The sequence below is a fragment of the Anarrhichthys ocellatus genome, unplaced genomic scaffold (assembly GCF_004355925.1).
Source record: "Anarrhichthys ocellatus isolate YVR2014 unplaced genomic scaffold, GSC_Weel_1.0 scaffold5, whole genome shotgun sequence".
NCBI lineage: Eukaryota > Metazoa > Chordata > Actinopteri > Perciformes > Anarhichadidae > Anarrhichthys > Anarrhichthys ocellatus.
Genome location: NW_022280035.1, coordinates 3,620,726 through 3,633,566, shown reverse-complemented (window position 1 = coordinate 3,633,566; position 12,841 = coordinate 3,620,726). Strand labels below are relative to the sequence as shown.

General features: G+C 41.6%; 2 protein-coding genes across 2 annotated transcripts in view; one reads left to right on the top strand and one right to left on the bottom strand.

The window, feature by feature from the left end:
* Positions 1-369: 369 nt before the first annotated feature.
* spryd4 (SPRY domain containing 4) lies at positions 370-1,934 on the bottom strand. Its single transcript, XM_031844413.1, has 2 exons — positions 1,708-1,934; positions 370-1,295 (listed from the first exon to the last, which is right to left on the bottom strand). Exons 1-2 carry the CDS (start codon positions 1,820-1,822, stop codon positions 754-756), a joined length of 657 nt encoding a protein of 218 aa, XP_031700273.1. The 5' UTR covers positions 1,823-1,934; the 3' UTR covers positions 370-753.
* A 3,382-nt stretch (positions 1,935-5,316) lies between these two features.
* The window catches only part of LOC116381898 (acid-sensing ion channel 1-like), a 40,403-nt gene continuing 32,878 nt past the window's right edge, over positions 5,317-12,841 (top strand). Inside the window, exons 1-2 of the mRNA XM_031844400.1 lie at positions 5,317-6,518; positions 10,197-10,392. Coding sequence (XP_031700260.1) covers positions 6,157-6,518; positions 10,197-10,392 — 558 coding nt within the window. The 5' untranslated portion in view covers positions 5,317-6,156. The remainder of the gene's footprint in view (positions 6,519-10,196; positions 10,393-12,841) is intronic.

The window sequence follows — 12,841 nt, the reverse complement described above, 5'->3', positions numbered from 1 at the left end:
AGACATCTGTCTGTCTCAGGCACTGGGAACTGTGCACATCTGGGTTATTCCAACACAAAATATATAATAAAGTTTATGCAAATGAATGTTGCAAACCTGACACACAGATGTCTTTGAAGTGGTACTTTTTTTAATTAAAGCTTTTGAATTGTTAGTTTGCAGTACTGAGAAACTCACGACACAAGTAAGTCAACTCAGTCATGTGATAAAAAAAATGTAATATTCTTCAATCTCAAATGCATTTTATGAATTGTGTTGTATTTCATTTAACTCAGTGAAAGGCAGTGAAATGATTCCTAAACTGTACATTAGTCTGTCACTGTAAATATGTATCATTCTGGTGTAAATAAAAGAGAAACGTAAAAGCAGTTTCAGTGAAGTTATTTTATTGAACAATATACAGTATGAGCATGAGACTGAAAAAGCTTTCTAACTGTAATACCAGAACAAACTTCACAGTTAAATCTTCCTCTCAAAAATAACCACACACCCTTTTCATGTCAGCTACTCTGAGAGGTAATACATGAGGTACACACAAATGCAGCTTCTGTGATGTGATCGCATGAGGCTGGATGACATACATAAAGTATGAACTTGCATTGTCATAATTATGAACCAACTGGACCACGGAAATGACCCACCACCTGTAATTAGCTGCAAATGACTCCTACATAGATATTGCTTCTTTTCCTGTACTGTTGTGATAAACGTTGCTACTGTACCAAGCTCATCACCATCACAGTTCATCCTGCTTCACTTCAGGCCTTCGGGCTCCTCCAGACCAGAGTGTGTGAGCAGCTCCCCGTCCCAAAGTCCAAATGCGGGGCAGAGGGTAGTCTTGAACTGGGCCCTGATGCTGTAAATGATTGCGTGTTTTTCGACGTCCATCAGCTCCAGAAGGCCCGCTTCGTAGTCCAGCAGGATGCCTATGCGTTCTGGCTTTCCCACCAGCGCCACGGGGACTATCTTGTTGCTGGTCATAGCAAACCACTTGCGCTGGGCATAGCCAAATACCCAGGAGGAGCTGTTGGTGCCCACACAGTCCTCTCTGGACATCAGCGCCTCGGCCACACCCAGGCGAAACTCTTGAGACTTTTTCACCGTCACCTCCCAGTAGTGGCGCCCGCCGCTGATCTTCTCATCGCCAAACACGACGGCCCAGTCTCGGAAGCGCTCTGGGTTGCTTGGCACTTGGGTGGGGTCCAGACCCAGCATGCGGTAGATGACGGCAGTGTTTTTCTTGAAGAGGTCCAGACTGCTGTGAGCCGTCAGCTCATCGAGCCTGAACTGGAGATCTACAGAGAATAAGAATAGAAAAATGTTTTGTCAATGACTTTCAGTTTGAGATTTAATGGAAGCCTCATTTTTCGTGTTATTAGCATCTAAACAAAGTTATGGGTCTGTTTAAAACAATTTGACAAGTGTATCCACCAGAGGAAAGCTCAACGTTTCCTCGACTTCCTTCACTTTTGTTTGCTATTTGTTTTGCCAAGAAGACGTGTTGACTGTTACTTCTTTACAACCCATTTATCGAGCTTGTTGTTGTGACAGGAAGGACCAGTTACAACAGGAACGGTCCAGAACAATAACAAACATTAGTCATTTGCTGTCAGTAGCTGTGCTTTGCCTGCTGGGACACTGACCTCTGAGCTGCAGCTCAGAAGCTAACAAACGATTCTTATTATCTTTTACAAAACATCCACTCACTGTTCCCCGTCGAGGTGGACAAGTAGCATCTCCTCGGCCTGTGTGTGACTGACAAAGAGGGGACAGTTCGTCCTGCCAGTCGACATAGACGGGCTGCTTTCACGGGTATCGCCATGTTTTTCAGTGCTGCCGCTGCTGCTGCTCACAAGGTTTCTTCTTCTTCTGGTTCTTAAAATGTAGCAGCAGCGCGCTCTGTCGCCCCCTGCAGGCCTGGAGAGGGAACACCACAGACCCGCCACACACAATAATGAGATACATCAGCACCAAGAACAGCATGAAGGAAGGCTCAACGTTTGCAACCGTTTCACTTCTCAGTAAGTAAACCTCTGAAACCCCAACTGACTGTGACTTTATTTGACTGAATTATGGGGGAAATGTAAATTAAATGAGATTCACAAGACATCTATAATTTGATGAAACGATGCAGCCTTAAAAAAAAATACAGGGAATCTTTGATATTTCACTCAGTAGTAACATTAGAGCTGCAACTAACTGTATTAGTCTGCCGTTTATTTTCTTGACAAGGCAACAATAAAGTAACACATTCTCACAATTGAGAAGCTGGGGCCAGGTGTCATTTTTACTTACAATGACTTAAACCATAATAGTCTTCAGTAAAGAGCTTAAAGTGGCAATCTCGGAGATTTTCATTGAAATAAATGTCTGTTGAGTCACCGTCACCGGAGGAGGTAACACAATGGTGATGGAGACTATGGCCGACTGATGAAAGTTTTGCAATATTTGCAGTTTTACAAACTGGGTGTCTGCGGCGACACTCCTGGAAAACATGCTGTACTCGAGTTTTTCTCCATTATATAGACAATTCTGAAAACTTGAAGCTCATTTATCAACAAAAAGACTTAAATAGAATCGAAGTAGCACGGACATGGAACAGTTTCCCGCGGTCATTTGATTAGTGCAAAAGAAAATGGCGTTTGTTGTCCATCAGTGGGGCCCTAGACTGTTATCCCAGCTCGCTGGGAAGAAGCATTGGAGACGTGTGGCTGGCTAGTTAGCTAGGTAGCTAGTCCTTCTCAGGAGTGGTGGAAAGTGAGGCGGAGGGAGCTTTAGACCCAGCGCTGCCGCCGGCCACCAGCCCATTGTTCAGCTCATTTTCTGTAACCAGCTTAGCATTAAAGCATAGTGGAATTAGCCAGCTTATCCGCGATTTGCCTTATGCTGCGATCCATTTGAACTGGGAAGGAGGAATTTCCAAGTTCTCAGTTGGAAATTTCACCTGGAACGCCTCCTGAAGTTGGATTTTTCACTCGGAAAGTCTCAAATTCTATAATGTCGTGCTATTTTTAAGAATTGTGTGCATAGTTTAATTTTTATGTGTGTGTGGAAAAAATGTAGTACAGCATTTTCTCAAGGGAAAGTTGCCACAGACACCGAGTTTGCAATACAGCAAAGTGGCCAATAAGCCCCATCACCATTGAGGTACCTCCTCCAGTGATAAACAGTGGCTTAACAGACATGTATCTCAATGAAAATCTTCAAGATATCCACTCTAAGTTGGTTTAGTTTATACAGAGAAGCCCGCTACAACGGTCGCAACGGCAATTCTGCTGCGATGATTTGAAAGGGAATGTCCATTCTACTCCTGTTCTGTTTCTCTAGACAGACTGCTAAACTCTAGCTCAAAAACATAAAGTACACAAGAGTAAAAAAAATAACAGAATGTTCAACTGAAACAAACTGCTGGTGACTGAATAACCAAATCACATTATTCCTTCCAGGAAACCTTATTGGATAAATGATATGGACCTGTAAACCCGTAAAGTTTCACCGTTTTATTTCTCAGCATACTATAAGGGTCTAAAGACCTTCCAGGTTGCTGAAAACGGCCACATTCCCAGAAGATGTCTGAACTTAGTTATTTCATTTTTTTAAAGTTCTTGTTTGGCATTTGGCTCTAAACAAAGAGCAGTGGGGATCCATACTAAGTGCGAGCTTCAAACGTGGGTAAGGACCGCTGTTGAATACTTAAACTTCCAACTCTTATTTGGATTCGATAACAAAAAGTATCTTTTGGCTTCTGCAGTATTATTACTAGTTACAGCTGTTTATACTGGATCTTTAGATACGATTAGATAACAACTGCTCCAGGTCACAGTTGCAAATGTAGTAGGACCTTTAATGTCAAAGATAAGATATTTCATTCTGACGCATTTGAGGTGGGTGATGCATCTTTCATGACATGTAATAAATATTTTGTTACATTAACAAAGCTTGATTCAGCCTTGCTGCACAGTCAGATCCATTTTTCACACCAGTATCCAGCCGGGGACTAAATGTCATTGTTTATTCATGGTCCAATCTAAAAATGATTTTCCTTCGTGGTGCCTGATATATGGCTTTGTCTTGGAGAGTAGCTGTTCAGATACTCTCACCTCTTTGAACTTCTGTAGGTTTGGGTAGAACCTTTCCTTTTAAATGTCTTTCTCTATTTCAAGTCTGAATTGAATGAATTCAGAATGTGAGCAAAGTCATGACAGATACACTAATTACACAACACACATTGACATAACAACATTACTGTTCCACATGGTATACTATTGGGAAAGAAACTAAATTGATCTGTCATTTATGTCAATTTGTTTTAGTCTATAAATTTAACGGTCTATCTTTGCATTTGGGACGGTTGGTCACACAAAACAAGTGATTTAAATATGTCAACTTGGGCTCTTGCTTTAACTGTATAGACATTTTTCTAGATTTGATTTAGTTGTTTTATAGACCAACCAATGAATTGAGAATATAATCAGATTAATCAATAATGAATATAATTCTCAGTGGCAGCCGTATATGTTGTAAGCTGTTAAATAATGCAATAATAATGATGTAAACCGTATAAATCTAATCATTGAGGCAGACTTTGAAAGAGTTCCGTACAGTTTCATGTGTTGTTTTTCACTCAGGAAATATTTTTTTTACCCCTGTCTAAATACTGGATTATATTTTGGTCTGTGAGTGTGTTGAGTCCTTGGTATTTGAGTTTTATTTCATGTCTTTCTACTTTATTGGCTGCAGGGAAGTGTTGCTCTCCCTCCATCTCTCCCTGTTGGCATACGTTGACACAGTCTGTTTTACTCTGAGTTGCCAGATTTGTCCGGTCCGCCAGTCTCAGTGGCCGGGTATAGTGGTCACTCCGGCTGTATGTGGTTAAAGGACACTGCACCAGTTTTACACTCAAAGTTCAGTCTAATTGTCCTGTCAGGAGCAGCCTGTTGAACCAATGTCTCCTGCAATGCAACTTCAATTACACGCTCCAAAGACAGGTGAACGAAATGCTAAATGAGAGACTGCACAGAAGAACAGAGGCCAGTGGCCTAATGCCCTTTTGCTGAAAGACGTTATGAGTTTGCCTCATATAAAGTCAGGATATTTGGGGCCTCTGCAGCTTCGATTTTGCCCTTTCTCCCTTTAATCCATCTCTCATGACACCCCAATTTTATGGAAGCCTGATACTAAATTGCAGTTGTTCCCCTTTAATGCACCTATTGCTCAAATTCATTCCACTTGGTGCCCCCCCCCCCCCCCTCTCTCTCTCCTCCTCTCTCTCTCTCTCTCTCTCTCTCTCTCTGTTTTTACTCGGGCTGCGGTTAAGCTGTGAAACTACAGTAACTCGCAGGTGAACAGTAGCGCGTCAGTCCACCCTCCTCTTCTCTCCTCTTCTCTCCCGTCCACTGCCGCTGCTGCCAGGCAGGCAGACACAAACACGAGCGGAGGAAAAAAAAAGCTCACGACTCTCCACCGACCAGAATAACCAACCGCCTTGACTCCCAAACACGTTTTTTTTTTTCTTCCTAATTCCAGAGTGGAGAACATCTCCTGACTGGACCTGAGAATCTGCGGATTTGAAAGGACACGCGTAAAGGCCAGCTACAGAGGAACTCTTAATAAATGAGCCGGAGTGTCAAAAAGGATTCTTTCTCTTTTCGGTCTCCGGGTCTCCTCTTGTTGGCGTGGAGCAATGGTGCGTGCTTCACTGGACTCGACCAGCGAATTCGCAGGCTGATGAAACACTTTGTCAATCCTCTTTTTCTTTCTTTGCTTTACTGCACCCCCGTGAGAAACCTGCAAACCATCACCGTAGCGCAGCAGTGATAGATCTTCCTATAGACATTTGGGTTGTGCGTGCTTTTTCAATCGCCCTGCTCTCGTGAAATGCATCACTTCTGCTCGCGATTCCCGCCCGTCTGACTTTAGTTTTTCATAAAAGAGTGGCGGATGATCAAAATGTTTCTCCATCTGTCTGCGTGAGGGATGGCGACCAAACCGCGCCAAGTCCAAGAGTGGTTATCTTCACGTTCGCACATGTTCGGATGGATAATGACAGCTTATGCCACAGGTGAATGAATATCGGCTCGGTTTCTCTCAGCAGCGAGTGTTTTGAAGCTGTTTTTGCGACTCTGGCATTCAGATCGAGCTTGTTGCACGGTGACGATGGATCTCAAAGTGGAAACCGAAGAAATGGACACAAATCAACCTCCACCCATCGAAGTTTTTGCGCACAGCTCGACTCTGCACGGGATCTCTCACATTTTTACATACGAGCGGTTCTGCGTCAAACGCTGCCTGTGGGTCGTGTTTTTCTTGGGGTCTCTGACCTTCTTGCTGTTCGTGTGCGTGGACCGGATCCACTTCTACCTCGAGTACCCGCACGTCACCAAACTGGATGAGGTCACGACCCCGATCATGACGTTCCCCGCGGTCACCTTTTGCAACCTGAACGCGTTTCGGTTCAGCCGGGTGTCGCGCAATGACCTGTACCACGCAGGGGAGCTGCTGGCCCTGCTCAACCAGAGGTACGACCACTTCAAAAGTTTCTACATTCTACTGTATTCTTTATTATCTGTATGTTGTTTTCCCTTAATATCAAATAATGTATTCCACCCTCCACCCTTTCCCCCCGTTAATGGGAATACATAAATTAGTTTCATATTGCAAATATCAGTAGTGGAATGTAACTTACTCAAGTACTGCACTTGAGTTCAAACTTCAGGTGCATTTACTGTGGTTCCATTTTTTTGCCACTTCCACTCCACTACAGTTCAGAAGGAAATATTGAACTTTTTTCACCACTATCAGATGTATTTGGCAGCTATATACGAGATACTTTGCATATTAAGATTGAGACACAAAACCTACAATGTTCTTGTAAAATGCTGCTACTAATGTATCTGTTAATGCAAAATTGTCGACCAGCTACAACAGTAAAATGCTGCTTACACATAACTGCATAAGCAATAACACTCACAGGGGCCACTTTTCTGCATTTTCATTATTTATGTACATTTTGCTAATGATTCTTGAATACTTTAAAGTTATATTTCCAATGCAGGACTTTTACTAGTAGGAATATTTTGTATTTCTACTTTTACCTAAAGCTATAGGTACGGTAATTTAAAAAAACATCTTTTGTTATACTTGTTGAAATTGTCAGTAAATTATGGTCTGTTTGACACTAAATGGACCATAATTTACTCAATGAACATCATGCTGTATTGAAGAAGACTTTAAACTAGTGATTGAGACCATAAACTCATATTTAAGATGTTTACTGAGGTAATACATCAAGTGAGAAGTAGAGATATTTTCTCATAGACTTCTATACAATCAGACTTCTTTTTGAAACCAGAGGAGTCGCCCCCTGCTGTTCAGTAGAGAAAGTTTTAAGACACTTCCGCATTGGCTTCACTGGGCAGAACCGGAGGTTGCCGTCTGGTTGCAGAATGACCATAAATGATCTCTGAACCTTGAACCTTCTAGCTACTTTCATTGGAAAAGAGTTAGCAACACTAGGCTGGGTTTTTTTAGTGGATCATTTTTCAAATCTAGCGTACTAGTGTTGGTTTCTCCAATATAACCTTCCCAAACTTTAGGTAAATGATCTGAATACTTCATCCTCTGGCAATTGTGTCAAGCTCTAATGGTTTCTACCTTGTTGAGTCTCTCAGTGCTTGTCAGGCTTGAATTTACTGAGGCGCTATAATCGGAGAACGGCAGCCGTCTTGTCGGTGCAGCTGAGGGCTCCGGATGCTGGAGCTGGCAACCACATATGCACATGAGGAAAAGAAGCAGAGAGTCAGCTTCCTTTGATTACAAGTGAAATGACTGATGCTCTGGGTATCTTTGTCAGCTATGCATTTAAATCCTCATGTTTCTGTGATTTTAACAGAGCCGAAGACAACTCCACTCCTTCACAGTAAATCCACTTTGTTTCTGTGCAGTCAAAAAAAGGTAACTTCTCTGGATAGTTTACGTGGATGAAGATGGTTGCACAGGTCTGTCCAAGGAGCAGAGAAAGAGGAAAGATCTCATGGAGAGAGTGGCTTTGAAAGTTGTTTGAAAGATGTTGCTCTATGTGGTGTTGTAATATTGTTCCAAATGTCAACAAGAGCAGCCAAAATGAAACAAAACAGCAAGATATCGTTATTTGCCACGTTTAGTGACCAGTGTCTGTCATCTGAGTGATCAATAACTCAAAAAAAAGGGGAAAGGCTCCGATGATTTGAACCTCTGACAGGCTGTCAGTTAAAGAGATCAAGGTGAGGGCTCAGCATACAGCGCTGAAGGCCTCTGATGGCTTCACTTTTATGTGGATGTGCAGCCAACTTCTATCCTAAATCTTTAATGAAGATCCCAGAATGAACACTAAAATTAGCTCTTTTTTTCTGTGACGTTGGTGTCACTGATGATCAACACTTGCCATCTCATAATATCGCATTTCCAGGCAGCAGTTCACATGAAAGACTTTGCAGAGTTTGAGACCGAAGCATAACTGTGACTGAGTTTCCTTCTCCGTGTACTGATCTCAACTCTTACACTCTGCAGTAGGTTTAGTGCTCATTATCCTGCCTCCCTTGGCAAGGCATAGAGGTGATGCAACGGCACACTTAGCTGTTATACCCCCGGCCAGAAATTAAAGTGCTTGTGGCTTGAAATCCATTTAAGACTGTTCTCCGCCCACTTCCCATGTTTGGAGTCATTGGTCTGGGAAATGTCTTGTGGCATGATATTTAAGCTGCACACATCCTGAAGTGCGAGCCTTCGCCGATCCCGGCGGCTCGTTCTCATGGGATTTTAACTCATAAGTGCCTTCTGGGCGGGTTTTTCCACAACACAACAACAGTGGGGGAAGCGAGTGGCTGTCCTGAATTGAGTTCTCTTTGAATCAAACAGAAACACTCCACTGCTCTGCCATAATGAGGCCTAATTCAATCTTAATGTCACGAAAATAATCCCTGAACTAATTTCTAAACTTGAATGAGGTTATTTATTATTGATTTGATGCTTGAAAGGTTCCAGGTACCTAATACATCATACATTACAAGCTCTTCCTTAAATAAGAGAGCATCTCATTTGTATTAATGTAATCCGTAAAAACATATTAGGTGCAGTAATAGTCAGTCACACAAAAGATCAATGAAAGACCATATCCACACAAGAGTGGCCACATCCATATGAGAAATTTTCATTTGAGGCAGTGTTCTGGAAAAAAAAAAACTCCACTCAATTTGCTCTTTGGTGAGTCCATTAAGATGGTGACATTTTTAATAATAGCTCAATGGGGGGATCACAGCCAGGGTATAGAGGCTGGGTGCATTTACAGCGGGTCTGCTCTTTTTTGATACGAGGCAGCGTGGTCAGATTTCTGTGAGCTCCATTAAATGAAAGGAAATTTCTTAGTGCCACTGAAAATGCTGTGTTTGATGTGGGCTGTCTGGCTCCCCACTCAGTTACTTGCAGGCCTTTTATTCCTAATGTAGTTTAAAAAAGACTAGGGCTAGTAATGCAGACAAAATGAAAAATCACAGTGTAAGCTACGTATGTGGTGATATCTGGGGCTTAGCTGTTACCATGCAAGAAAACCTTTGAGAACTCAACGTACTATTAGCAATACATATATGATGAAACATGAGAACATTCATTCTTTATTTCATTGGACGAGCTAATATGTTCAGAACATTGTATCACTGTTACTGTAAGACCAGGAAATACAATTCCAATTAACACAAACACATTTTTCTCCAAGTTTGAATCCAGTTAAGTGAGAATGGAGTTGAAGTGTGGCCTGAAGTTCCTGCATCGACAGTGAATGGACGACTGTCTTTATGGGCCCGCACAGCTCTTGTCTGTACTTTATTATCTACTGTACGATAAAGCGTTACACTCTGGTAGTGCCATCGGTTCAGAGCCTGAAAATGCACCAGAAAACCAGCTATATATTGTTCCTCGGTTGTCTGTCTCTTGTGATTCATCGTGGACTCTATTATTTTTAGCTTTGGTTCAGAGGGGGAACGGTTGAGATGAAGACTCATAAACCTTCCTGAAGTGTGCAAATATATGAAGTCTACTTTATCGTCAGTGATCATTCACTGCAAAGTCCTGTTCCTCCATCCATACCTACCTTCATAAAATCTGCACTTAAAATGTATGAAATACTTCTTTGACTTTTCTTTCTGTCTGTCGATTTATTCCAGGTATGAGATCAGGGACATACATCTTGTGGAGGAGAGTGTCCTGGAGAGCCTAAAGGTTAAAGCCGATTTTCATAATTTCAAACCGCGACCCTTCAACATGCGGGAATTCTACGACCGAACCGGCCACGACATCAACGACATGCTGCTGGCCTGCCACTTCCACGGCACTGAGTGCAGAGCGGAGGACTTCAAAGTGGTAAGTTGTCTCCCAAGACGATTTGATCCAATCTTGATTAAAGGATGAGTTTAGTATTTGCCAACAAATCCTGTTAAAGACCAAAACCAACAATGAATTCATCCTGCTTCAGTAACAAGTGTCGTCTGTGTAGCCAAAGCCTGATATAGCACGTTCCTCTTATCCCGGTTATTAATTAAAAACCAACATTTTAATTTTTAAAACTTTCTGTGAAATGAAATCTATAATGACACTGCAGCTATTGTGCACATTGTTTCCCATTATCCAAAAAGGATAGAGCCTCTTTTTTGACATATTTGTGTGAACAGCGTCCAAGCTTCTGGCTCATGGATGGTTTTTCCCACAGCAACAGTTTTACTGACATTTGAGAGCTGTCGTTGCTCAGAGTAAGAAACGCGTCACAGACCTGTAAAGGTTGCAAATGCTGATACAAGACATTTCTTTTTTAACAAGCCCATGTAACAGTCTGACGGGTAGGTAGTTTAGTGTAGCACTGCACATAAATAGAATAATTAATGTCAATATAGCCTCTGTATGAACGTACTGCTTATTAAAATGCTATTGAATAGTGTAACAAGATGTATTGCATTTTACACATAAAACAAGAGTTATATACAATGAAATAGAGCACTTGGTTTACAAGCTAGCTAGCCGTGACAAGCCAACTGTTTGACCCACCAGTACGTATATGTTGTGCCTTTCTAGACAAGAAAGCAGCACATAAATAGACGCAGGCCTCCAAACCTCACTCGTCCACACAGCACATTGTTGCTGAACTCAGTAACGTCAGGTTAGACATTTACAACTGGTTGATTACTTGCTAAAGCCGTCTAAGAAGTTCGTCCCTTTACATTCAGTATTTGGGAGGATGAGCCATGCTGTTCTGTTTGTATACCAAGATAAAGCTAGTCAGACATTGTCAGTTGAAACCAAAAAATTAATTACTGTTTTCGTTACCAGAAAAAGTCAAAATAGACACCAATTATGCAGATTTCTCACATCAATAAACCACTATGAACATGTGGGCACTGTTTATTCTGAGTGGATCCCACATACACAGTCCTTCTTACTGAAATGCTTACTTGGGCACCAAATCCGCCGCTGAAAATAGTCCACAACAAATGCCCCATTTAATCCTGTTTAAGTAACGTTTGCTAAAAAGTACAATGTGCCCGTGTTTTAGGAAATGATTGCTTTAAAAAGAAGAAAGATTTTCGTCTTCAAAAAAGGATTTGGGGATAAAGAGTCACAGACAGGAAAGTATTGTGAAGCAGATTAACACGTTGTTCAACACATTGTTGGTTTTGGTCTATTCATTATTATTTTTTTACAATAAGAAAAATATAGAATATCACAAGCCTTCTCTTCCTTTAACATTTCTTTTATTTTTTTATTTTTTAAATAACACAGTTCATTCATAGTGGCGTGCAGACAACACTCACTGTATAAATCATAGGACTATCTATTTAAAGAATGATGAAATCCCGACAGCAAAGAGAGAGCAAACCTCTGAGCCAACGGGAGGAAAACACATTTTTCTAGGTTAGTTTTCGGGAAAACTGGGGAAACCTGCTGTGATTTTGTCTGTGGATGCTCTTGGTTTCAATCAGAACCTTCTCTGGTGTAAATACCTCACAGTACATGTCGTTGGGTGAACATGTTCGTCTTTTATTCCCAGAGCATGTGTCAAACAAAGTCTGGAATACACCTCTACGATTGAATCTTCTTTTTCTTGTTTTACGATGACACCATCAGGGTGTGTTTATCAGTCTGCCTGTAAAGTACGTTTTCAATCTGTGCCGACAAGTCCTGATCATACATTCTTTTGGGCTTTTTAGTTATTCTTTTGAATCCCCACAGCTCTGAGTAAATGTTTACATCTACCTTTTCATCTTTTTATTATCATTTTTTACTCCCAAAGCAAAGGTGTTATTGTGCAGCAATGTCCTTTTTGAAATGAGACCCTTGTTGAGAGGAGGTGTGGAGAGTGATGCAGTGAAGCTGGTCAAAGACATTTTTTTATACAGTCCACCGACATTGTATATGTCCACGTGACGGATGCTCGTGTAAGTTTTCTCTGCAGCAAAAAGTAGAGTCTGTAATGTCTCTGCCATAAAAAGCTTGCTGTTGCTACTGTCGCACCCAGACACCGCTGCCAACGGTCACTGGCATCAGACATGGTTTTTAATTTGGAGTCGAACATTGATCATTCCACACAGCCGCCTCACTGAATAGATTGGATTGAGTTTAATGAATGGTATTTTATCTTTCGCCAAGAAGATTCATGCTTATCTTCGCTGGACATCTCTGGTTGTAGACCCTCTTATATATATATATTACAGCGCCAAATGGTTCTTACCTTGATTTAACCAGCAGAGATGTCTCAGAAGATCGATATATTTTTGGGTGGGGGAACATAAATACACACAATCATACACATTGACACCAA

Excerpts from the sequence above, each read along its gene's own strand:
- spryd4 (XM_031844413.1), bottom strand. The coding sequence starts at position 1,822 with ATGGCGATACCCGTGAAAGCAGCCCGTCTATGTCGACTGGCAGGACGA. Across the intron at positions 1,296-1,707 it reads GTCCACCTCGACGGGGAACA|ATCTCCAGTTCAGGCTCGAT; the intron begins GTGAGTGGATGT and ends TATTCTCTGTAG.